The sequence below is a fragment of the Mus caroli genome, unplaced genomic scaffold, assembly GCF_978045245.1.
Source record: "Mus caroli unplaced genomic scaffold, Mus_caroli_1 scaffold_5, whole genome shotgun sequence".
NCBI classification, from domain to species: Eukaryota; Metazoa; Chordata; class Mammalia; order Rodentia; family Muridae; genus Mus; species Mus caroli.
In genome coordinates, this window is record NW_028227260.1 from 34,499,305 (window position 1) to 34,527,046 (window position 27,742).

General features: G+C 40.3%; 1 protein-coding gene and 1 long non-coding RNA gene across 2 annotated transcripts in view; both read right to left on the bottom strand.

The window, feature by feature from the left end:
• Positions 1-296: 296 nt before the first annotated feature.
• LOC115030065 (uncharacterized) overlaps positions 297-27,742 on the bottom strand; it is a 46,526-nt gene continuing 19,080 nt past the window's right edge. The window contains exon 7 of the long non-coding RNA XR_003835661.2: positions 297-362. This is a non-coding gene — a long non-coding RNA (uncharacterized LOC115030065). The remainder of the gene's footprint in view (positions 363-27,742) is intronic.
• LOC110287278 (signal peptidase complex subunit 3) lies at positions 19,311-20,850 on the bottom strand. The gene has a single exon (XM_021153935.3). The coding sequence runs from the start codon at positions 20,711-20,713 to the stop codon at positions 20,171-20,173; it is 543 nt and encodes a 180-aa protein (XP_021009594.1). The 5' UTR covers positions 20,714-20,850; the 3' UTR covers positions 19,311-20,170.

Sequence of the window (27,742 nt, forward strand, 5' to 3'; positions counted from 1 at the left end):
ATTTGCACTGAAAATCCCTGAACTCATGAATAAAAATTAATCTCTCCTTCTTCAAAATTGTTTCTCCCAGGTATTTGCCATAGCAGTAAAAATTTAACAAGCACATAATTTTACAAATGCCTTAGGCCCAGCTCCCAAAAGATTAATATTAAAGGGTTATAACCATATAATTAGAAGCATAAATGGAGATTTGTCATATATGCCTTGTCTTTGCATGCATATGTACACATATTATGTATGTATATTAGACAATAAACCACCGACATGTATATGTGAAATACATAAAACATACTCACCTAACATGACATTTTCATTTACCTTTTCTCTATTTCTGTATGTGTCTTAGTAAGTTTCTTCTATTCCTGCACAAAACATCAAGACCAAGATGCAAGTTGGGGAGGAAAGAGTTTATTCAGTTTACACTTCCATACTGCTGTTCATCACCAAGGAAGTCAGGACTGGAACTCAAGCAGGTCAAGAAGCAGGAGCTGATGCAGAGGCCATGGAGGGATGTTCTTTACTGGCTTGCCTCCCCTGGCTTTCTCAGCTTGCTTTCTTATAGAACCCAAGAATACCAGCCCAGGGATGGCACCACCCACAAGGGGACCTCCCACCCTTGATCCTTACAGCTGGATCTCATGGAGGCATTTCCTCAAGGGAGGCTCCTTTCTCTGTAGAGTGTCAAGTTGACACACAAAACCAGCCAGTACAGTGTGCCTGCATGAGTTTATGTGTACCACATGCATGCAGGTACCCATGGAGGCCATAGAATAATAATACCATCTAGAATTGAAGTTACAGACAGTTACATGGCACTTAATGTGGGTTTATTCTGAGAACTAAACCCAGGCCTTCTGCAAAAACAATAAGTGATTTTAGCCTATGAGGCATATTTGTAGCCCAATATACTATTTTTTTTAATGAGATAGCATTTTTTAACCTTTTACTGATTCTTTGTAAATTTCTCATCATGGATCCCAATTCCACTCATCTCCCCATCCTTTGTATATGTTCTCTGTCCTTGCAACCTCCCCCCAAAAGAAAATACAAAGCAAAATAAGACATAAAATAAGTCTCATTGTGGAAGCTGTGGGGTATCATACACATATTTACTTGCAAGTTCATGGCAATTGGTCTGGCTCGAGGCTTCTGGCCTCAGCTACACTATCAATACTAGATCCTCACTGAGACTTCGCTCAGATAGCCTGTTGTTTCCCCATGTCATGGAGATCCTGCATCTTTGGATCTGTAGGACTGGCCCTTTCACATGCTCCAGCAGCTCATAGATGGGGTAGCTCCTACTGCTGGTGGGCCATGTGGTAGGCCGTCTTCTCGGTATCTTCTGCCTGCCCTCTCAGCATGGCTTAGGGGCTGAAATAGCATTTTTAATGGCAACATGATGGTCTAAGACAAAATCATTACAGCTTTTCTTCTTTTCATATATGTGGTTTTACTGCCTGTGTACACACATTCATATGTGTTTTTGTAAGCCAGAGATTGATATCAAGAATTTTCCTTGTTTGCTTTTCGACTTTATTCTTTGTAGGCAAGATTTCTCGATCAGACCCAGAGCTTATCAGTAACTTGTCTAGTCAGCCATTCTGAAGAATTACAGGTAAGTAACCAGGCCCACTCAGCTTTCATATGGGTTCTGGGTATCTGACCTCTGATCCTTTTACTTGGGTAGCAAGCATTCTAGCTCTTCAGGTGCTCTTTTGTTTTCTTTTCTTCTTTCTTTTTTTTATTGGATATTTTATTTATTTAATTTCAAATGTTATCCCCTTTCCAGGTTTCCTCTCCAGAAACTCCCTATCCCATCCTCCCTCCCCCTGTTGCTATGAGGGTGCTCCCTCATCCACCCACCCACTCCTGCCTCCCCGCCCTGGCATTCCCCTACACTGGGGCATCAAGTCTTCACAGGACCAAGGGCCTCTCCTCCCATTGATGTCCAATGAGGCCAATCTCTCCAGCCAGTGTTGTTGTTGTTGTTGTTGTTGTTATATTGATATAGTATAGAGTCTTTCTTTGTGGCACAGGTTGGCTTAGACTTCATATGTTGCTCAGGCTAGCCTTGAACTCATGCACATCCTTCAGCTTCCTGAATGGTGGAATTAGAGGTACACCACTGCATTCATCTTAAATGCAGCTTTTCCCATGATTTATCTGTCTATATATCTGCTTATCATTCATTACTTTGAATTAGCTTTACATTGAGAAGATTAGAGCTATAATTTAGAAGTCAGTATAGAAGTAGCTCCACAGTTAGCCAAGGGGGTCCTGGGGAAATCTCTAAGCAGCCCAGGCTGTTGCTAAAACAATGAAGTAGCTCTTTGCAAACTGTGGGACCTTGTTGTCTAGGACAATATCCACACAACTCATTGAACATGGAGGAGTCTGGCTGGAGTCTATATGAAACCTTCACCCCTACATTCTAGTATCTTTGGTATTAGAAGGTACTCTGCAGGATACCAAAAGAGAAATACAAACACCAACTCAGCTTCAAAACCTTTGACCTGCCTATATCCTGCCTACAAGATATGCTAGGGCAATGGTGGCACAAAATGGAAAGAGCCAACCAATGTCTGACTTGACTTAAATCCCACTCCATGAGATGGAATGCCTATCCAACACTGTTTGTGTGACCAAGAACCAGACACTAGATGGACCACAGACCTATGGTAAAACCAATGTTACCGTTCTAAAAAGCAAACAAACAGAAAAACCAATAAAATGATCCCTAGTGATATGCTGCTCTGCTCATGGATCAGTGCCTCACTCAGCCATCATCAGAGAAGCTTCCTCCTGCAGAGACTCACGAACAGGCATTACTCAGGAGAGAGAGAGGGCGAGAGAGAGAGAGAGAGAGAAAGAAAGAGAGAGAGAGAGAGAGAGAGAGAGAGAGAGAGAGAGAGAGAGAGAGAGAGAGAGAGAGAGAGAGAGAGAGATTGGAAACACACAGTTCTAAATGGATGTCTACATCAAATCCCTACTCTCAGAGCTCAGGGAACTCCACGGAAGAGGAGGCAGAAAGAGTGTAAGTGCCAGAGGTGATGGAGGTTACCAGGACAACAAGAATCTCCCAATGGAACAAGGCGCATATAAACTCACAGAGACTGAAGAAACAAGAAGAGAACCTAAAAGTGTCTGGTCCTCCACTTATGTATTCTAACTTTCAGCTTAGTATTTTTAGGAGATTCCTCCTGAGTGTATGATCAAATGAGTCTCTGATTCTTGTGCTTACTCTTGGGGCTATTTTTTCTTCTCTTGAGTTGCCTTGTCCAGATTTGATTTAATGGTTTTGTTTTATCTTATTATACTTTATTTTGTTATGTTTACTTGTTATCCTGTACTTTTCTAATGAAACAGAGAGGAAGTAGATCTGTAATGTTAGTGTTTCTGCTGGAATGAAAGGGTATCCTGAGGTACGGGGGTGAGGTGGGGGTCAGGAACCACACAGCTCTGAGGGGAAGCCTCCTAAGCAGAGGGAGGCATTGCAGCTCCCAGGGATGCATATCCACAGCTGAGCTGAAGAGCACAGAAGCATCAGCCCCGTTGCTCCTTCTCTTCCCTTCTCCCGCTTCATTGTTTCTTGTCTTTTGCTGATGAGAGAGTCACCTCAGGCAGTAAATCTCATAAAAGAGAGGAGGGGGAGGAGGAGGGGGGAGGAGAAGGTAGGGGGAGGAGGAGGAGGAAGGGATGAATCCAAGGATGGCTGCCTTGTGCTCCCTGTTTGTGCAGCAAAGGATTGGACAAAGGGTGGGGCATATATAGGATATCTTGGGGGGCGGGGGGCGGGACAGCTTTTCAGGGCAGAGATTTCCTGATTGAGGATCGGTGGGATTTCAAATCTTGAGCTTAGGGATTGGTCAGTTTTTCCTGCTCAGGGTTTTCTCCCCACATTCTTTTCACTGCACCAGGCCAGTAAGTTAGGGTTGTAAGTCCTTGCCAGCAGCAAGAGGCTTTGGCTGAGGCTTTCTCTGGAGCTGATTAGGAAGGCTGGAGAGGAGGCACTGTCACAGTGGGACAGCTTCTGTGGGACAGCTCCTGCAGTAGTATTTATTTCACCAAGGTTGCAGGCGGAAGCAGGAAGGAAGGTGTCTGGATAGTTCCTCACAGTGGCAGCAAGCTAAGGCATTGCTGTTTTGACAGATGCCACCATTTTTTAAAGATGCTGTCATTTTGGGATCTTCAGTGGCTGTAGACTGGGGCAGGAAGGAAAGAGGGGCTGGAAGGAGGGGACACTGCCACTTTGACAACTTTGCATTGTGCTGCTTAGGGAGTACATAGAGGGAACGGGAGTTGGGGAGGGGCATGGAGTAGTAGATGAAGGGGAAACTATAATAAGGATGTGCTGAATGAAAAAAAAAATTAAAAGACAAAGTGTAGTTTCGACGATAAAGCAATAAATATTAAAAATGCCAAATAAAAAGAGAAAGCAACTAGATTACCTAATCTATGTTGAGTGTATTGTGTGTTGCATACACAATAAAATGCAACTGAGCCTAAATGAAAACGTTTATACGTGTCTATACAAAAGTGCAACCTTATCTGTTAAAAAAGCAGCTGAGGTGATTAACAAGTGGCAGCTATTGGGGAAGGACAGTCAGTTTTCTTCAATGATGAGGCCTCTGAAATGCTACTCATCCTCCAGTATATATGGTTCCTTGTCCATATATGTACCGATGATGCTAAGTAGACTTAGTGTGGTGTTATATAGTTATGAGGCCTCAAACGTAATTTTCCTGCTTCAGCCTCCCAAGTGCAATGATAGGTGTGAGCTACCATGCACAGCTATGAAATACTCTTAAAAATATTAGCAACACAAAGACACAGTCTAGCAAAAGAGATATGGCTTTATGGAACTCATTCCAATTATGCAGCAGTGTTGCACTGTCAGGAAAGCCATTAATATAGTTTGCGTATTAATGTGTCTCAGAAAATAATTGTAAGGCCTATTCTTCACACAGAATTGTCATTCACAGACTAAAAGACCTTGATTCTTAAGAAAATACATTAGGGGGCTGGAGAGATGGCTCAGCGGTTAAGAGCACTGACCGCTCTTCCAGAGGTCCTGAGGTTAATTCCCAGCAACCACATGGTGGCTCACAACCATCTGTAATGGGATCTGATGTCCTCTCCTGGTGTGTCTGAACACAGCTACAGTGTACTTGTCATATATATAAAATAAATAAATGTAATCTTTTAAAAAAAATAAAAAAGAAAAGAAATTAGAAGTTTTTTTTTAAGTTTAAAAAGTATTTGGAATCTTCTTTACATTGAAAGGGGTTTAACAATTTGCAGAGTTAATTAAGTCAGAGATATTGCAATTGCAATTACATAAAAGCACTTATGTATACCTACGAGAAAAATGAAATCAGAAATAGAGTTTTTGAGTCTGTTAGTACTCAAAGAAAAAGGTATGATTGAGAGATCTTGTCTCAAAAGAATAAAGTAAAAAAGCAATCAAGGAAGATTCTTGATATCAATTTCTGGCCTACAGAAACACATATGTATGTGGGGGTGCCTATACCCTCCCACATACATACATACATACATGCATACACATGAAAAGAAGAGAAAGAAAACAAAAAATGCATGTGCACTAAATTCTCAAAGTGGCGCTGTGTGTGATGGCACACACCTTTAATTCCAGTGCTCAGAGGCAGACGTAGACAGATCGCTGAGAATTTGAGGCCAGCCGGTCTACAAAGTCAGTTCTAGGACAACCAGTGCTTTTACACAGAGAAATCCTGTCTCAAAAGACAAAAACAAAACGACATGAAGCAAAACTCTCAAAAGCATGTCCAATTATAGCACCTAAGAAAATAAATGTGGGTTTTAAACCATCATGATGCTATTAAAAGGAAATTTATTAAATTGATATATCACCTTCATAAGATAGAAGTACTACTGTTGTTAAATATTTATTTCCAAAATATCTATACACTAAGTAAAATCCCAGAAAATATATAATAGACATTGATTAACAACCTTATTTTAAAATTTATATCAAATGTAAAGATACTAGACTATTAATGCATGCTGAAAAATATAAAAGTTGGAGAAACACTACCTCCTTTGGAAAAATTTATTAACTTGCAGTATTGAAAAATGGTCTATCAGAGAGTGTAGAGCAGAGACTAAAGGAATGGCTTTCCAGAGACTGTCCCACCTGGGAATCCATCCCATACACAGACACCAAACCCAGACATTATTGTGGATGCCAAGAAGTGCTTGCTGACAGGAGCCTGATATTGCTGTCTCCTGAGAGGTTCTGCAGGAGCCTAATAAATACAGAGGTGGATGCTCACAGCCAACCATTGGATTGAGCTTGGGGTCCCCAATGGAGGAACTAGAGAAAGGATGCACGGAGCTGAAAGGGATTGCAACCCCATAGGAAGAACAACAATATCAACCAACCAGAACCCCCCCCCCCCCGAGGTCCCAGGGACTAAACCACCAAAGAGTACACATGGAGGGACCCATGGCTCTACCTGCATATGTAGCATAGGATGGCCTTGTCATGCATCAATTGTAGGATAAGTCCTTGGTCCTATGAAGGCTTGATAGATGCCCCAGTGTAGGGGAATCAAGGACTGGGAGATGGGAGTGGGTGGGAGTGGGTGGGTGGAGGAACACCCTCATAGAAGCAGTGGGGATGGGATGGGGGTCTCTGGGAAGGGGGAAACCAGGAGAGGGGATAACATTTGAAATGTAAATAAAGAAAATATCCAATAAAAAATAGCTTCTACAAAATAAAAAAAACTGAATGAAATGTTTGGATTAAAAAGAAAAAATAAGCAAGGGAAGCCACATTCATTAAGGAAACTTTAGTAAAGCTCAAAGCACATATTGAACCTCACACAATAATAGTGGGAGACTTCAACATAACACTTTCACCAAGGGACAGATCGTGGAAACAGAAACTAAACAGGGACACAGTGAAACTAACAGAAGTGATGAAACAAATGGACTTAACAGATATCTACAGAACATTTTATCCTAAAACAAAAGGATATACCTTCTTCTCAGCACCTCATGGTACCTTCTCCAAAACTGACCATATAATTGGTCATAAAACAGGCCTCAATAGATACAAAAATATTGAAATCGTCCCATGCATCCTATCAGACCACCATGGACTAAGGCTGATCTTCAATAACAACATAAATAATGGAAAGCCGACATTCACGTGGAAACTGAACAACACTCTTCTCAATGATACCTTGGTCAAGGAAGGAATAAAGAAAGAAATTAAAGACTTTTTAGAATTTAATGAAAATGAAGCCACAACATACTCAAACTTATGGGACACGATGAAAGCATTTCTAAGAGGGAAACTCATAGCTCTGAGTGCCTCCAAAAAGAAAGTAGAGAGAGCACAGACTAGCATCTTGACAAAACACCTAAAAGCTCTAGAAAAAAAGGAAGCAAATTCACCCAAGAGGAGTGGAGGGCAGGAAATAATCAAACTCAGGGGTGAAATCAACCAAGTGGAAACAAGAAGAACTATTCAAAGAATCAAACAAATGAGGCGCTGGTTCTTTGAGAAAATCAACAAGATAGATAAACCCTTAGCCAGACTCACTGGAGGGCACAGGGACAGCATCCTAATTAACAAAATCAGAAATGAAAAGGGAGACATAACAACAACAAACCCTGAAGAAATCCAAAACACCATCATTTCCTTCTACAAAAGGCTATAATCAACAAAACTGGAAAACCTGGATGAAATGGACAAATTTCTAGACAGATACCAGGTACCAAAGTTAAACCAGGATCAAGTTAATGATCTAAACAGTCCCATATCCCCTAAAGAAATAGAAGCAGTCATTAATGGTCTCCCAATCAAAAAAAGCCCAGGACCAGATGGGTTTAATGCAGAGTTCTATCAAAGAAGATCTAATTCCAGTTCTGCACAAACTATTCCACAAAATAGAAGTAGAAGGTACTCTACCCAACTCATTCTATGAAGCCACAATTACTCTGATACCTAAACCACAGAAAGATCCAACAAAGATAGAGAACTTCAGACCAATTTCCCTTATGAATATCGATGCAAAAATACTCAATAAAATTCTTGCTAACTGAATCCAAGAACACATCAAAACAATCATCCATCCTGACCAAGTAGGTTTTATTCCAGGGATGCAGGGATGGTTTAATATACGAAAATCCATCAACGTAATCCATTATATAAACAAACTCAAAGAAAAAAAACACATGATCATCTGGTTAGATGCGGAGAAAGCATTTGACAAAATCCAACACCCATTCATGATAAAAGTCTTGGAAAGATCAGGAATTCAAGGCCCATACCTAACCATGATAAAAGCAATCTACAGCAAACCAGTAGCCAACATCAAAGTAAATGGTGAGAAGGTGGAAGCAATCACACTAAAATCAGGGACTAGACAAGGCTTTCTCCCTACCTATTCAACATTGTACTTGAAGTCCTAGCCAGAGCAATTCAACAACAAAAGGAGGTCAAGGGGATACAAATTGGAAAAGAAGAAGTCAAAATATCACTTTTTGCAGATGATATGATAGTATATATAAGTGACCCTAAAAATACCACCAGAGAACTGCTAAACCTGATAAACAGCTTCGGTGAAGTAGCTGGATATAAAATCAACTCAAACAAGTCAATGGCCTTTCTCTACACAATGAAAAAACAAGCTGAGAAAGAAATTAGGGAAACAACACCCTTCTCAATAGTCACAAATATTATAAAATACCTTGGCGTGACTCTAACTAAGGAAGTGAAATATGTATGATAAGAACTTCAAGTCTCGCCTGGCGTGGTGGCGCACGCCTTTAATCCCAGCACTCGGGAGGCAGAGGCAGGCGGATTTCTGAGTTCGAGGCCAGCCTGGTCTACAAAGTGAGTTCCAGGACAGCCAGGGCTACACAGAGAAACCCTGTCTCAAAAAACCAAAAAAAAAAAAAAAAAAAAGAAATTAAAGAATATCTCAGAAGATGGAAAGATCTCCCATGCTCATGGATTGGCAGGATCAACATTGTAAAAATGGCTATCTTGCCAAAAGCAATCTACAGATTCAATGCAATCCCCATCAAAATTCCAACTCAATTCTTCAACGAATTAGAAAGAACAATCTGCAAATTCATCTGGAATAACAAAAAACCTAGGATAGCAAAAACTCTTCTCAAGGATAAAAGAACCTCTGGTGGAATCACCATGCCGGACCTAAAGCTCTACTACAGAGCAATTGTGATAAAAACTGCATGGTACTGGTATAGTGACAGACAAGTAGACCAATGGAATAGAATTGAAGACCCAGAAATGAATCCACACACCTATGGTCACTTGATCTTCGACAAGGGAGCTAAAACTATCCAGTGAAAAAAGACAGCATTTTCAACAAATGGTGCTGGCACAACTGGCTGTTATCATGTAGAAGAATGCGAATCGATCCATTCCTATCTCCTTGTACTAAGGTCAAGTCTATGTGGATCAAGGAACTTCACATAAAACCAGAGACACTGAAACTTATAGAGGAGAAAGTGGGGAGAAGCCTTGAAGATATTGGCACAGGGGAAAATTTCCTGAATAGAACAGCAATGGCTTGTGCTGTAAGATCAAGAATTGACAAAAGGGACCTCATGAAACTGCAAAGCTTCTGTAAGGCAAAAGACACCATCAATAAGACAAAAAGGCCACCAACAGATTGGGAAAGGATCTTTACCTATCCTAAATCAGATAGAGGACTAACCAATATATATAAAGAACTCAAGAGGGTAGACTCCAGAAAATCAAATAACCCCATTAAAAATGGGGCTCAGAGCTAAACAAAGAATTCTCACCTGAGGAATACCGAATGGCTGAGAAACACCTGAAAAAATGTTCAACATCCTTAATCATCAGGGAAATGCAAATCAAAATAACCCTGAGATTGCATCTCACCAGTCAGAATGGCTAAGATCAAAAATTCAGGTGACAGAAGATGCTGGCGAGAATGTGGAGAAAGAGGAACACTCTTCCATTGTTGGTGGGATTGCAAGGTTGTACAACCACTCTGGAAATCAGTCTGGCGGTTTCTCAGAAAATTGGACATGGTACTACCAGAGGATTCCGCAATACCTCTCCTGGGCATATATCCAGAAGATGTTCCAACTAGTAAGAAAGAAACATGCTCCACTATGTTCATAGCAGCCTTATTTATAATAGCCAGAAACTGGAAAGAACCCAGATGCCCCTCAACAGAGGAATGGATACAAAAAATGTGGTACATTTACACAATGGAGTACTACTCAGCTATTAAAAAGAATGAATTTATGAAATTCCTAGGCAAATGGTTGGACCTGGAGGGTATTATCCTGAGTGAGGTAACCCAATCACAAAAGAACTCAAATGATATGTACTCACTGATAAGTGGATATTAGCCCAGAAACTTAGAATACCCAAGATACGAGTTACAATTTGCAAAACACATGAAACTCAAGAAGAACGAAGACCAAAGTGTGGACACTTTGCCCCTTCTTATAATTGGGAACAAAACACCCATGGAAGGAGTTACAGAGACAAAGTTTGGAGCTGAGACAAAAGGATGGACCATCTAGAGACTGCCATATCCAGGGATCTATCCCATAATCAGCTTCCAAACGCTGACACCATTGCATACACTAGCAAGATTTTGCTGAAAGGACCCTGATATAGCTGTCTCTTGTGAGACTAAGCCGGGGCCTAGCAAACACATAAGTGGATGCTCACAGTCAGCTATTGGGCGGATCACAGGGTCCCCAATGGAGGAGCTAGAGAAAGTACCCAAGGAGCTAAAGGGGTCTGCAACCCTATAGTTGGAACAACATGATGTACTAACCAGTACCCCCCGGAACTTGTATCTCTAGCTGCATATATAGCAGAAGATGGCCTAGTCGGCCATCAGTGGAAAGAGAGGCCCATTGGACTTGCAAACTTTATATGCCCCAGTACAGGGGAATGCCAGGGCCCAAAAGTGTGAGTGGGTGGGTAGGGGGGTAGGGGGGAGGGTATTGGGGACTTTTGGGATAGCATTGGAAATGTAAATGAGGAAAATATCTAATAAAAATAAAGAAAAAAGAAAAATGATCTATCAGCATGAAAGTAGAAAAGTAGACCAGAAGAACAGAATAGGAAATCCAGAAATAGACCCACATATATATGGACAACTGAATTTTGACAAATATGCAAATATAATTCAGTATAAAAAAACATTATTTCCAATAAGTTGTGTAAGAGCTAGTGGAGATCCATATTGAGAAAGGGAAACTATGACTCATATATGGCTCATATACAAAAGTCAAGGAAATATGGCTCAGAGTGGTTTTTCTTTCATTCTTGTTGTATGAGAAAGGTTTGCCCTATTGTATTAGTCAGGGTTCTTTAGAGTCACAGAACTTATAGATAGTCTCTATATAGTAAAGGAATTTATTGATGACTTACAGTCGGCAGTCCAATTCCCAACAATGGTTCACTAGTAGCTGTGAATGGAAGTCCAAGGATCTAGCAGTTGCTCAGTCCCACAGGGCAAGCAGACAAAAGAGCGAGAGAGTGAGTTTTCCTTCTTCCAATGTTCTTATATGTTCTCCAGCAGAAGGTGTAGCCCAGATGTGTGCCACCACACCTTTAATCCCAGATCACTTTGAACTCGGAGATCTCCCTGTAGTAATCTTCTGGAATCCATAGCCACTATGCCTCAAGATCTCCATACCAGGATCCAGATCAGACACTTCTATCTTCCAGCCTCCAGATTAGGGTCACTGGTGAGCCTTCCAATTCTGGATTGTAGTTCATTCCTAATATAGTCAAGTTGACAACCAGGAATAGCAACTACACCTATGTAGGCTAGGATGGCCTTGAAACCCACTATAATCTTGCCTCAGGCTTCCAATTGCTGAAATTATAAGCATGCATACCATTTCTGGTGTTGATCATATATTTAACCATAAAACTTAAATATATAAGAATTCTAGCAGAAACCATGGGAATCAGTATCAAGAGACAGGCATAGCTAGGTACAGTGGTTCATGTGTATTATTCCAGCACTTGAAAGGCTGGAGAAGAAGGATCAAGAGTTCAAGGGTAGCCTAAGAAAGACTTTGTCTCAAATGAATAGAATAGGAAGTGGACAAATAGGCCTTGCACAAAGCTATAAGCCTTGATTCCTTCAAATGTGTGGTTGAGAAAATGAAGACGAGCTCCTGACTAGAAAACAGCATACTGGAAACACGCATCATATAAAATATCCAGAATAAAGAAAGTCACATGAAAGTCAACAGGAAAATAGATAATCCAGTGAAGAAATGGGCAACAACATACATAGGGAGAGGGTGAAGAAATGGCTCAGCGTTCAAGAGCATGTAGTGCTTAAGCAGATGACCCAAGTTCAGTTCCCAATGCCCAATTTCTGGTGGCCTATAACCATCTGTAACTCTAGCTCCAAGGCACCCAATACATCTGGTTTCCATGATCACCTGTAGTCATGTCCACATACCCACCCACCCACCCACCCCTATAATTAAGGATAAAATACATTAATTAAACCTTTACAAATAAAAAAATAAATATTTAAATAGCTATGCCACTAAAGAAAAAATTAAGAATATCAAGCCATCTCAGAAAATTTTAACATCATCAACCATTTGAAAAGAGGAGTAAAAACTATGATCAATTAAGGAGCTATTAGTATAATGATATAAATAAAAAAGAATGAATATAGCAAATACTGACAATACTGTAAACAATGAAACAATGAAAATAAGGGATTTGGAGAGCTTGATAGTGTCTTACAATACTAATCTTCTATTTATTTTATACTGCTCAATCATATTGTCACAAAAGGTATAATTGCAGATAGTCTTTATATCTACTTTGTGTATGAATGGCCCCAAATCCCAATTAAAAACAAGCTTAATAGGAAGATATACATACAAATGTACCCATATATAAAATATCCAGAATATAGATATTTAAAGGTGAATTTTAAAAGCCAGATCTGAGCCTAGAGATGTTGCCTAGTGGTACTGTTCTTGCTTACCACAAAGAAGACCCTGCCCACCCCACCCCAACCCCCCCTCCAGAACCAGAGAATAAACAGCAGAAAAAGGCTCCATTTTTTTAAAGCCTGCATGGTTCCATTTAAATGGCCATGAAACTTAATCTAGAGTGACGGAAATACCATGCATTGCTGGGATAAGGCAGTGAGAGTTGTGGCATGTCTGACACTACAGAATTGGACACTACAGAATTTACATTCTGGAAAAAAAAGATTATGAATTTAAACATATCTGGTAATTTAAGGAATGTATGTCATTGTGACTGTAATATAGTGTCTGATATTGTTTCTGAAATGACTGAACCTGGGAATGTGAACCAGTAAACAGCATTCTTTCAAGGTCTCTGCTTCAGCTTCCCTTGATGGCAAGCCACTTGGAAGTGATGAATAAAATAAACTCTTTCTTCCCTGTGTTTGTTTTCTATTGCTGTGATATAGGCCATGACCAAAAACAACTTGGGGAGGAAACAATTAATCACCAAGGGAAATCAGGGCATGAACGCAAGCAGGGAAGGAACCTGGAGTCAGAAACTAAAGCAGAAGCCACGAAGGAATGCTGCTCCGTTTACTTTGCCGTTCACTTTAGGAACAACAGTCATTGAAAAGAAAAGAAAAGAAAAGAAAAGAAAAGAAAAGAAAAGAAAAGAAAAAAAGCCAGGCATGGTGGTGCACGCCTTTAATCCCAGCACTCAGGAGGCAGAGGCAGGTGGATTTCTGAGTTCGAGACAAGCCTGGTCTACAAAGTGAGTTCCAGGACAGCCAGGGCTATACAGAGAAATCCTGTCTCAAAAAATAAAAATAATAATAATAAAAAAGGAACAACAGTCATGGCCAACAGTGGACTACGGACTACACCGAACACTTCCACATTGACTTTTCGTCACCAAAATGGCTCACAATTTCGTCAAAGGTCAATGTGATGGATACATTTTCTAAATTGGGATTTCCTCTTCCCATATGACATTAGGAAGTCATGTTAAGTAGGCAGAAAGAAAGAAAGAGAGAGAGAGAGAGAGAGAGAGAGAGAGAGAGAGAGAGAGAGAGAGAGAGAGAGAAAGAGAGAGAGAGAGAGAGAGAAAGAAAGAAAGAAAGAAAGAAAGAAAGAAAGAAAGAAAGAAAGAAAGAAAGAAAGAAAGAAAGAAAGGAAGAGGAAAGGAAAGGGAGGGGAGGGAGGAAGGAAGGAAGAAAAGAAAGAAAAACTGGCTGGCATAATCCCACAGGTTGCTTTTGTTCATTACTTTATCACCGAAACAGAAAGCCAACTAGTACAGAATGCCTTTGAATCCACTCCATATTTTAAGCATCCCCTGGGATGTACAAGGTAATTAGTTACTAATTACTATTTATACTGTCATTTTCACAGAGGAGAAAATTGGTCCTAGAGAGAGTTATCCCTGTCATTTCCTCCCATGAATGCCTGGCTTCTACATGAAAAGTTGTTCAAAGACACCCTGGGGCACAACCCCAAAGTCTCAGGGGAAGGGAAGATCTCAAGGGTCTCATAAACAAGACATTCCCCAAAGAGCTCTCTAGTAGGAAGGAGCAGGCTAGGATCTGAGATTCCCTGAATGTCTCCTCACTCTGCAGAAAAGTTCAGCACCGCTCCCCCGCACCCTCACAAGTATTCACGCCCTTAGCTGAGTGCAAACACCGGAATGGGACACTTCTGTTGTCACCACACAATGTCAGTTTCCCTTATTAAGTTGTCAGGGCCATCATAATTACACCAGGTTTCTATGGCAACTATAACATACAGGGTTACTCTCCACACTGGAATTATTTCTTCACATCTGTAGGTCCTTAGGTAAATTTTGACTGAGAAACAGTGATTACATATCCTGGACCCTCATCTTTCAAACCTCTTGGGCAGTTCTGCTCTCAGTGGTAGATCTTTTAGTAGGCTTGCTGCTGTTCTTTATCTGTGTCTTACCGTCTCAGGAAATGTTCCCATCTCTTTCCTAAAAAGTTTGGTAGATGCCCCTCCTCACCCCACTCACACCCTACCACCCTAAGACTGAAACATAAGCCAATTAAAAGATGAGGTTTCATTTCAAATGTCAATTCTAATTGTAGAAGATCATTAAGTTGTATAGACTTTGGATCTGGCTAGCTTTAGTGTGTGATGTTCTTATTGACATTTTTTATAATGAAAAACTATTTTAAAATATGAGAAAAAGAGGATATACTGAGTGATTCCTAGTAGGGCAATACTGCTGAACGTGACTTAGATTGGCTGGGAAATAGATTCTTAATAATGAACTCCCAAATCTGACTGACTTGCCATTTCAGCAGTGCTTGGACAGCTACAATAGCCTAAGATTGTGACATGTGTCTATTAAGAGAAAGATTGTGTGAGTTATCTTGATAATACAAGGAAATGCTTCAGGATCCTTTCTTTGAGACACTTCTCAAAGTGCTAAAAAAGACTCCTCTTGTAGATGTATATTCACCAAGTCAATAGGAGAATGATAGGAGCTGACAGGAGCTTCTGTGTGGCTAAGACAGGAGTTTGCAGTGACAGCTTTTCGTTTGCTGAGTAGGAATGACTGCAGTGGCGTCTCATTTTATGTATGGATAGAAGAGTGGGTTAGAAAGCATGCATAATGAATATCCTCCTTGGAAATCCCCTCGTGAAGGAATTGAGGAATCTGTTTTTGGAAATCGATGCAAATAATATCATTCACAGATTATAGCTAAAATCATAACATAGTCCTACCAAGTTTCCTTGTACAGCTGTCTTTTGTTTAGATTTAAGTACTAGAGGAAAAAAGTCATGAGAGCACTATATTTTTAAACAAGTTCATTTAAAATGTGAGCTAGCATAAACAAATATGCATCAATTACTCTTTGACAATAAGTTATGAGTTCAGACACTTCCAGTCATACTTTTGGTTTTCAAAAATCCTCATGTCTTTGTGGAGACTTTCAAAACTTTGATGAGTAATGGATAGAAATTTGCTCAATATACAGCATACACATGAAGGAAAACAGCTTTTAAAACTGGAAAAAAAGTGGGGTAGGACTGAAGAGATGGCTCAGAAGTTAAGAGCACTGGTTGCTCTTCCAGATGACCTGGGTTCAAGTCTCAGCAACCATATGGAAGTTCACAACTGTCTATATCCCCAGTTCCAGGGGATCCAACCTCCTCACACAGATATACATATAGGCAAAACACCAATGTACATAAAAAATAAAAACAAGCCATTAAAAATAAAGAATTAACACCAAAACAGGATATATAACCCAAGTTCCAGATAGATAGATAGATAGATAGATAGATAGATAGATAGATAGATAGATAGATACATACATACATACATACATACATACATACATACATACATAATGTAGGTAGGTAGATAGGATATAGGGAATTCTACCTAGGGCCTTGTATATGGCTAGTAAAGTTCTCTACTATTCAACTACATCTTCAGGTCTGAAGTCTCTTTTTTTTTCTTCAGTTCTGGGGTTTGAAACTACAACCTCTATCCACAGTATAATTCTAGGATCTTTATACTTCTATTCCATAGCAAATTTCCAAAAAGTATACTCGTCAGATAATTGCAACTCAAGAAACTTACAGCATTCATCTCTATCAAACTAACAGATCCACTCAGCACTATGCACAGTGAGTTGTTATAGTGGTATCTAGGCCTAGGTAAGGCTTTGCTGTGAATGTATTCCTCAACGACAATGTGGCCAGATATATATTTTTTTAGGTTTGGACATCTGCAGTCTTTATGCTCAGCATCTTTAGAAATTATATGAACTTAAAGTTTCTGACTATAAAATAAAGTCAGATCAAAATGAAGTATGTTCTCGGGTATTCTACCTATATTTCTGTCTTCACATAACTATTGTATATTTCTGTTCTGATATGCTGAAAAGATAAAAAAATATTATATATGTGTGTAATGGAAAAATTATCACCATGCAAGTAGTTATTTCAACTCTTGCCATTTCCCAGACAGAGAAATGGAGATCTCACACAAACTAAGTGGAAACTCTGGAGCTAACACTGAAACACAGGACATTCCACCTTTGAAGTTTTATCTGGTGGGAAATACTGGTTCTCAAATGCATATCCATGAACTGCGTACCCACATGTACAGCTGTTTAAGTGCACGTGGTGTTATATTTACATGACGTGACTACGAGAAATGTTACTCATTAGTTTAAACTGTTCTTAGGGGGGAAATAGCCCTTTCTGCTATCAGTGTAGTGTTACTGGATTGTTTGGTTTTAAGAGCAATTGAATAAGCAGTTACTGTCTGGACAGTGTTTATTTTCCCACCTTGGAAAAGGCCATTTCAAATGTTATTATGCAGTATTATGTGTATTTATTTAATAAGGTATTTTACAAACATTCCAATGTCTTTATATTATGAATCAATTAAGTGGTGATTTTATGCAGAGAATGAAGCACACTCATTTTGTTAGCATAACCCAAATTAAGTCTTTTCACACAAGGTAGGAGACTTCTTTCCATAAAGGATAAAAAGTATTTCCAGAGAAGGGGAAAAAAAAAGAAATCTTTAAGAGAAATTTGATCACTGAGATACAAAAGAAACAGAAGTTGAATTTGGTCATGGTATTGTATCAGAGCGATATAAATCCTAACTAAGAAAAGGGGGTGAAGATTACATGCATATATGGGTATAAGGACAAATATTTAGAATGCTGGCTTAGTAAAGTGGTTGTAGGTTTTCCTCCAAGACTCGTGCAATAACTAGTACTAGGTAGATGATTAAGTTCCCAGTATCAGACTTGATTTCTCTCATGTTGTGTATGTCTCTATACAACTGGAGAGTGCTTGAGTACTGCCAAGGTATGTGTGGCATTGCTGCGCCCTTGAGGTTATTGTACCATACTGGCTACTGTGGTTCACAGGTGTTACAGCTCAGCAAGACTACTGGTCGCTCCCCTCCTTTGGAAGCTTGCTTGGTGACTTTTGGTACCATGAAGCTAGTCCCCAAGGAGGAAGATTTCAGGTTTGATCCAAATTGTGCCCTCTGGGTCCTGTGTTTGAAATGTACAGTGATTTCAGCAATAGTTACCTTCACCACTTGGGGAGCCAAACAAAAGCAACAGCAATAACCTATAATTTTTTTTTTTGAGGGGGGTACTTTTGGACAATCCTGATCAACAACTCAAAAGAAGAATTTCCATGCCTGATTTGAGAGTGGGTGGTAGGGAATATTGCCAGCCCATATATATATATATTCCTACACAGACCTGGTTGTATTGTGTGTATTTTAGGTAGATAGTTCACAATATGATTCCTTAGAACTTTTCAAACATTCTGTTATTTTACCCTTTTCTCTCCTTCCATTATTTATCCTCCTCCCCCTCCCTAATTAGATACATTTCCCACTTCCTCCTTCAGATTACAGGCACTGGTAATCCCCCACCTATTGCTTCCCCATCCCCTACTCCGGCAATGGTCTCCTTTTACTTTCCTGGTTTCTGCAGTTACACCAGGTTATATACTCACATGTGAAGATGAGAGAAGCACCAAATATAATCTTTCCTAGTTTCATCCATTTACCTGCGAATTTATTATTTCGGTTTTTGTTTTTCACACCTTAAGAGCAGCTGATGAAAAAGCAGAGTTGGGGAGCCCAGTGCGATCTGATACCATCCATTTGTGGATGGTGGTGGTGGTGGTAGTTCCTAAGGCCACAACCCTAGACAAATAATAGCTGCAGACAACCAAGGAACACTGAGAGTGAGAGCAATACCCTGGGGAAGAACACAGCAATGGATTATTCAATACCAAATGGTCAGCCCTGAGGATATAGGTTATGCAGACTGAGCAGGTTGTATTTAGGAATATATGTATATATTCACATACATGTGTAACATATACATACACAGACAAACACATAGAGATACAGACATAGACACACACACACACACACACACACTATGAATTTGAAAGAACGAGATTATCTGAGAGGGTTTGGAGAAATGTAAAGGAAGAGGAAAATAATGAAATTATATTATAATTTCATACAATAAAAATATTTAACAAAAAAGAATCAAGTTGTATTTCAAATTTAAATTCTCGTGTTTGCATGATGTAACAAAACTTCTGAATTTCTGTTTCTTTATTTGAAGAGAGCTAATGCATGCACTGCTTACTATTTAGGTTATAGAGAAAAACATCTATGAATGTTTGTAAAAATCATACCACAAGTGCAATTATCAACCTCCCAATAATGATTAAATAATGGACCTAAAAGAGTTGTAAGCAGTTAGCATTTATTTAACGGCATTAAACATACTAGAACATACGATCTCATAGTAAACATGCAAACATTTTCAAACTTCAGTAACATTGCTAAGACAAAGATACACTGCACAGCAGTCTTTGTTGAGAAACCACTGTAAGACACACATTTGATTTACTTAAGAGACTTAAAGTGAGGCATAATCATTTACAGCCTCAAGAGACATTCACTATTTAAATGGTCACATTTGCTGGCAAGGAAGGAAAGCAGTAAGATTTCTGACTCGTGTTTAACTATTTTGCATGTCAGACTTTTACGAAACAAATCACAATTTTTCTAGTAATCAAACATACCCTAGAAGATATAAGAAAACGGCATTCAATGTGGACCTACAAGGAATCTCAGGAATAAAACATAGTTATTGTGACAATACCAACACATCTAATTTTTAAATTCTCCCCAAATTTTATATATCACAATGGATAATGTAGTGAATATGACAAAACTGTGTATTATTTTCAATCCTCATTATCCAACTGTCTAATAATAACCTACTCTGATGAACTTCTTTGTTGTTTCATTGGTAAAATAAAGAAAGTTCCAGAACTCTAGTAGCCTTCCCTCCAACTATACAATTTGATGTTAATTCTTATACAGAGGAGGAGTGATAAGCAATGTCTCACACACACTAAGATCAATGAATGTAGTCTCTATGTTAGGCACAGGGAAGCATGAGGATGAGTGCAGCCAGTCCCAGAACAAAACCAGCATGTTTTAAAATAAACAAAACAAAAGAGAAGTCAGCAAGACTTGAGGGAAAAGATGAGGAGATACAATTCCTTGGGTCCACAGATGTCCCGTTTCCAATGCAGAGAGAATTCTTCAAAAAGTCGTGGCTATTTCATAGGAATCTGGGAACGGGACAGACACGCGTCCAGATCCAGTCACAAGAGGCAGGATCCCAGCAATCGGTATCACTTGCCAGGAGAGAGTCAAAGTGACATTCCTGTTTCCCTTGAGCCCATGTCCATCGTCAAAGAAGAAATACTTGCTTTTGACGTCTTTCAGGTTCAGCTTGGGGTTCTCGCCTCGCAGAAGGATCTTGTCCCAGAGGACCACCTGGTTCACAGCGTTGCTTTTGGTGGAATATTCTGCCGACAGATAAAGGAAGAGCTGCTTGACGTTCCAGTCGAAAGTCTTCTCCAGATCCGCAGAGATGTGGAAGGTGATGAAGCCCAGGTCGCTCTTCTTTCTGGGTCCGGTGAAGTCTTCCACTTTTTTGAGCAGGATCCTGGAGACGTGCAGGCGCACGGGCGCGCTCCTGTCTTTGAAGGCGGTGGTGAGGATGCAGCCCAAGGTGAGCGCCGCCATGACGCTCAGCGTGAAGGCGAACAGCGAGTTGGCCCGGGACAGCAGGGTGTTCATCTTGCAGGGTGTTCAATCGGCGGCTCCCTCCACGCGGGCTCCACCTGCGCGCACTGGCTGGCTGGCTGGCTGGCTGGCTCGGCACGGGGCGTGCTGTTCGCTCCGCGGTCCCTCTGCCTTCCTCTGGCTCGCGCGGAATGCCGGGCTCGCGCACGCGTCCCTGGAGCGCGCACCGCCCACGATGCCTGCCCCCTCCCCCGCCCCAAGCCACTAGTTAACCCTACAACCACTGTCTGCTGATAGTCTAAGGCACTTGGAGCATCTCACTGAAAGCGGCAGCGAGGCTGAATGAGCCCAGGGGTGCCTTGAATGGTCTCAACCTCACACCCAGACACAGTCACGGAAGGTCCCTGTCACCAACCACAGCCCCTGTCCCGACACACAAAGGCCTGGCCAGGGAACCCTCTCCCTCTGCACACTGCTGCATCATGGCCTCCATACATCCTAGCCCCTCCCCTAGCCTTCTGCAACAGGCTGCTGATGCCTGGACTTCCTTCCCCCCACACTAGGCTAATCCTGCCTCTCTGCAGTCCATTCTCTACACACAGACCAGCCATTCCCTACAGGTCATGTCACCCTCCTTGCTGGGATCCTCCACCCTCAGCATACAGTCTTAGTGGCAGAGGAGGCCCAGACTCTGTGCTGCATCTGCCCTTTCCACCCCTCACCCCCTACCAGCCTGATGGTTATCTGCCAGGCTGCAACCTGTGGGCTTGCTGTCCTCTGCTCTTGGGTTAACTGGAGCACACACAGTCCAGGCGCACCAAGACCTGGCCTGTCTGTGCATGGCTTCTTATCATTCAGGACTCAGTTCTAAGGCCACTTCCAGGAAAGGCTTTCAGTGACGACTTCCTGTGTAATGATCCCTGACCCTTGATTCTTAGTCTACCTACCCTAATTATTCTCTTAATCGTAAATGACTACCAAATTGCCTTTCCAATTGATTTGTCTTCTTAGTCCCAGTTTCCCAATCTTTAATGACATGTTAGTGATCCTGTCTCCTGTCCTTTATCCTTGTCCCCAGTGCTTAAATCAGAGGCTTGTATACAAATCTGAATAAATAGTACTTAGTTAAGGAAGTAGTATTTGACACATCGGAATAGACAAAAGAAGCAGATACTTACAAGCAAGTAGCCGTAAACATCACTTGAGCAAGCATTCAAAATATCCAAAAAGCTTGTAGAAACCCCACATTGCTTTTCAAACCTTGATGGATATTAATTGGAGAAACTACTGAAAATGTAGAGCCTTCTCTCCTCATGTCCCTGCTTTTGATTTAGTAATGGGGTAGGGAGAGGCACAAATATCTCCCAGTTTAATTCATTTCCTTTGATAATTTCAAAGAAAGCTTCTTACTTGGAAAATTCCAGGCCTAAACAGCTAACATTTGAGTACCACTAATTTAATGTCACCCATACTGAGTTTTCAGATAACTGGGTGGTCTTTATTGTGGTAGTTACTCAAAGTAGCCCAGGCCCTCAATCCACTTGCGATCCCAGGGTACTAAGAAGCTGAGTGCACAATTACTGAGCAGTGGTTCTTGGAAAGATTCTCTTTTCCCACCGAATTACATTCGGACCTTTAAAAAAATTAGGCATTAATATTGATATGGATATATTTCATTATTTAGTTCCTTTGATTTAGCTTCTCACCTCGATGTCTACAGAACACTTTCTTGATTATTATAGGTTTATCAGAAATTTTGAAATTGGGTGTTGCTTATTCTCCAGTTACGTTGTGTTTTCAAAAATCTATGTCTTTTGAGTTTTCACTGCATGTGAAAATCAGTGTCTTATTTTCTTTGTAAAATTTTTTGGATTTTTATTGGAATTATAGTGACTCATTATTGGTGTTATTTAAGATAATTTAGGGGGAAAGACAGTCTTCTCAAGATACAGTGCTCAGTCAAGTGTACTAATATTAGCAAATATAAACTGTGATTATATCTACTGGACTACACTCAAAGAGTGAAATTGAAGGGGCTATATATCTAAATGGAGAACTATAACATTTTTATCAGAAAATATGCAAGAGTAACCTTTTGCTCTTTTGGTTAGACACTAAAACCCACAATTTCCAAGTGAGAAATCACTAAAATGTTCTTTTTTATAAACTAAAAAAATGAGCTATTTCAAATCTCTACTAAGATAATATAAAAGAAAAGTTTCTGAGAGAAAATATTTCAAAACTGTAGTAGCTAAGAGGACTAATAATTAGAATATAAATTGTCATAAAACTAAATATGAAAAAAACAGGCATTTCAACAAATAGTTAAGAATTAAATATATAGCCAGGCAGTGGAGGCACATGCCTTTCATCGCAGCATCCAGGAAGCAGAGGCAGGAGGATCTCTGTGAGTTCAAGACCAGCCTGGTCTACAGAATGAGTTCCAGGACAGCCAGAGCTACACAGAGAAATCCTGTCCTAAAAACAACGATGATGATAATGAAGACAACAACAACGACAATAAAATTAAAAAAAAACTGTTCAAGGTCCAGGTAGTCACTGTTACAGTATGGGTGGAGAGGGGTTCACAAAACCTCACTCGTAGCTGAGAAGCTACAGGCAGCTGGCTGACAGCCATAGAGGGAGAGAAAGTCAGTGTTCTTCATGGGTGGTGCCCTGGCAGTTTCCTCATGCTACAGTGGACAGCCCTATATCCACATGTGTGTAACACTAATTAGACACATGTATATACGTGTGTGTGTGTGTGTGTGTGTATGAAGTTTGGGGAAGGATGTGATGAGAGGGGCCTGCAAAGAGATAGAGGAGGAGGAAATGAGGGATGAATTTAGTCAAAATGAAAAAGTCATCTATGAAGGGAAAAGAGAATGAAAATAATTAAGTAGACAAGTAATGATGGTAGATTAAAGTCAAGTCAATGAAAAGATGCTCAACATTGGTGTTAGAAAAAGGTCTGGGATTCCCAAGAAAATGGCCACACATTCCAAAGTATGGCAGTGGTTTCACTTCTGCGGAAGCATAATAGCCATGTCAAATCCAGTGGGTAAGCACACCCAGCAGGGTCCCCCGGGGCTTTTATTTCTAATGCAAAGGGATGCTGTGGCTCTCTCTGAGTGATCAGAGCTCCTGCCTTACACTCCCACACAGTTGGCTAACTCCAAACAGTGCAGCTGATAAGCAAAGGGCAACTTATGAGAACACCATGCAACCTTGGGCACATATTTTGATTTCAAGAAATGCTGACCGTGTGGGAATTTAAATTTCTGCCAAGTGGCTTTTCTAAAAACATTTTTTAAATGGAGTTTTGTCTTACTTAACCCTGGAGTAGAAAAGACAGCATATTTTGTTTACATTTCACCCAGAATTAATCACTAAGGAGAGAAAATTTTTTAAAAAATGATTATCAATTAACTCATGTTATATTCTGAGAGAATAGCCAATATTTTGAAACACTGAGAAAATTGTTAATTCTGAAACTTTTGTATCCTGCTAATGGGGGTGAAAACAATTGGACCAACACTTGAAAACACTTCTGTAGTCTCCTTACAGTGTTAATTTCGTGTCTCCTGGATGAGCTGGCTATTAAACTCTTAAATATTATCACAGAGGAATAAAACACCTTTGTGAAATAAATTTTAAATTTTTATTAATACAAAATCTATATTGGCTGTATGAGTCTAATTTTGTTGCTTTGCTGATTCTCTGAAACACGTAAAAGAAGGAAAAATGTATTTTGGCTCACAATGTTAGGTATTTCACTCAGAATATAGTAATGTCCTTCTGTTATTTCTGGGCCTTGGATAATGCAAAGAAAACATATTGGCAGGCAGTCTGTTGAGAGATGGGGGATGGAAGGAAGAAGAGAAGGAGGAAAAGGAGAAGGAAGGAAGACTACTAGGAAAAGATAGAAGCTCCCAAAGCACACCCCAGTGATTTATTCCCCTGAAAAGTTCCCATCACTTCCCAATAATACCATTAGTTTATGAATCCATCCAGTGTACAAACCCACTTATTAGGTTAGAGGCCTTTTGAACCCCCTTGATCCAATTATCTGCCCATTAATTGAGGAGAAAGTCTTCAATATATGTGTATGGGGTGTGATATGTTCACATCTAAACCATAACATTGACTAAAGTGCCATATTTACTTGGAGACAGTCAAGGTGTTTGTCAGGAAGAACATGAGCTGCAGTATTCAGTATGTCTTAGATAATAATAATAATAATAGCAATAACAATAACAATTTCTGCCAATTTGTTTCCCAAAATGGATATATTTTTATAATTGGGGAAACTGAATTTTAATATTATTTCTCATAATGCAAAATTCTTGCAACTGATATGACATTTTAAAACAAATAGTAAAGCTCTTTAAGTTCTTACCTTTCTTACTCTCATCTCTAGCCCTCCTTCTCTCTCTCCCTTCCCCCTTCTCTCCACGTGGCCATGGCCAGTCTCCCTCTTTCTACCTTCTCTCTTTCTCCCTGTCTTTCTACAATAAAGCTCTAAAACCATTAAAAAAAAAAACCAAGAAATAAATTCATGTTGTCTTCATAAATTCATTACAGACCAGATTTCAAAATCTGAGCTAGGGAAGAATGCATATTATTATATTAAATGGCTAGAAAGGACTTATACTTAACACTCATCGTAGAGATACATAGAAGTTACAGATTATTATTTAAGCAGTCAGAAATAATTTATCATTGTTTAATAATGTAAGGTATTACATTATCTCCTGAGGCCTCTCTGATGGCCCTCTAAGCATTATGAAACTGGAGGAAATCATTGCCTTTGAAAAAATAAGTTTTATAACAGGTATTTTTTTCAGACTTATTTCACTTTATTTTTCTTGTATAAAAACCCTTATGTGGTAGCCAGAGCTAGAACCTGGGTCCTCTGAACAGAGACTCCGGTATGGGTTTTCATAAGATGATCAGTGAATTCCTGATAAGGAGACTTGGTGAACACAGTCTCTTTTCAGAGATCAGGGCTCAGGTGTCTGTAGGTCTTTGAGATGGCATGAAGGGTGGTATCCCCTGGCTGATGTGATCATCAGTTGCATTTTGGGCAAGAATCAGAGACTATGCAAGTGCCTCTGGGGACAGGGATGAGACATACCAATACAGAGCCACAGTAGCTTGTCAACTTGCACTGAACAATGTGGGACTTGACAATCTTATTCCCCAAGTAGTCTCTCTGCATGATGGCCCCATATAGGCTCCAAGGACAGGTACCTCCTTAAAACACTTAACACCAAGACCAACATGACCACTGTAGTCCACAATAGCGACAAAAGCCTTGAACCTGGTCCCCTGTCCAGCCAGAGTCTGCTTCTGCACTATCATGACCCTTTACAGATGCTCCCAGGAAAATGTCAATAATCTAGGATTTTCTGATGGACAGGGAGAACAGGTAGATATCCTTCAGAGACTTGACCTTCATGTGCTTGACCAGGCAACCCAGTTTGATTGATGGGGCTCCACTTCTTTTTTTTTGGATACTGCCACAAACTGTGGCCCCTAAGACCTGTGCTGAATCCTCCATAGAAATTCCCTCCTAATCCTGGGACCCTGAGTCCTCAGTGCTTTCCTGCTGCACTGGTGGTAATGGCCATTTGGTGTTTTCCAGGAGAGGGAGGAGGAGGCGGAGGAGGAGGCAGAGGAGGAGGAGGATGATGAGGATGATGAGGAGGATGAGGATGATGAGGAGGATGAGGATGAGGTGGAGCAATGTGAGAAAAAAGAACAGGACGGGGAAGAGGAGGAAGCAGCACTGGAGGAGGGGGAAGAAGAAGAAAAAAGAGGAGAGGAAGAGGAACAGAAGAAAGAAGAGGAGAGGAGGAGAAAGAGAAGGGGAAGGAGGAAGGGAAAATGAGGAGGAGAAGAACAAGAAGCAGTATAACTGTTTTTTTTTTTTAAATAACACCAGAAAATATAAAGTCTACACATTTTCAATATAGGATCAATGAAAATATGGCTACTAGGAAAGAATTCAAATAAAGATACCACAGTGCTTTCAAATCATCTATATATTTCAACATCTATCTGATAGAGTCACTGATTTTTATTTATTGCCAGAAAAATACATGTAAATACAGTGCAGATTCATATAAAACATCTTGCTCTTCCGATAAGCATATATGAATATTAATATAATGCTTAATAATGTATAACAGTAAGCATTTTATATATATTTCAGATAAAGAGGATCTGACATAGGCATTAAGGGCTGCTACTAAGCATATCAAGCCGATGGAATCAGCCGAATCTAAATCATAAGAGCAAACCAGCTTTTCTCCTTCTGAACTTCTGTATTCTCACAGATGCTACTTTATCACATGCTTTTGTTCAGGTCCATGAAATCGCAGGAGGAAAGCATAATACTCCAATGAAGATGAAGGCAGTGTCCTGTACTGAGCACTCCTGTCCTGATCCGGGGATGCTTCAACAGATGTCACTCTCTCCATCCTTAGAGCTCACCTCCTTCCGCATACACTATGCTCACCCAAATAAAGAACTCCCCAGAGAGAACAAAGGAGCCCGGGAACCACCATGATCCAGTAAGTTAATCCTTGCCAGGCATCATGGTAGTTACTGGCCAGTGATGAACAGCACTGAAACTGTTAGTGACTAGGCAAGTATCATTATGGGTAGGCTCCTGTCTTAATGTACCTTCAAAGCATACTTTCATTTCTTTTTTTTTTTAAAGATTTACTTATTTATTATATGTAAGTACACTGTAGCTGTCTTCAGACACTCCAGAAGAGGGAGTCAGATCTCCTTACAGATGGTTGTGAGCCACCATGTGGTTGCTGGGATCTGAACTCAGGACCTTCAGAAGAGTCAGGTGCTCTTACATGTTGAGCCATCTCACCAGCCCCAAAAATTTGCACCATACTTGGTTGTTTGGCTGAGTTTTTTTTTTTTTATACAAGGTCTTACTTTGTAGCCCAGGTTAGCCTGGAACTCATGGCAATCCTACCTCAGCCTTCTTTTTTTCAGAGCTGAGGATCGAACCCAGATCCTTCTGCTTGCTAGGCGAGCCCTCTACCACTGAGCTAAATC

What these genes read in the sequence shown, in the direction of transcription:
- LOC110287278 (XM_021153935.3), bottom strand. Translation starts at nt 20,713, where the DNA reads ATGAACACCCTGCTGTCCCGGGCCAACTCGCTGTTCGCCTTCACGCTG.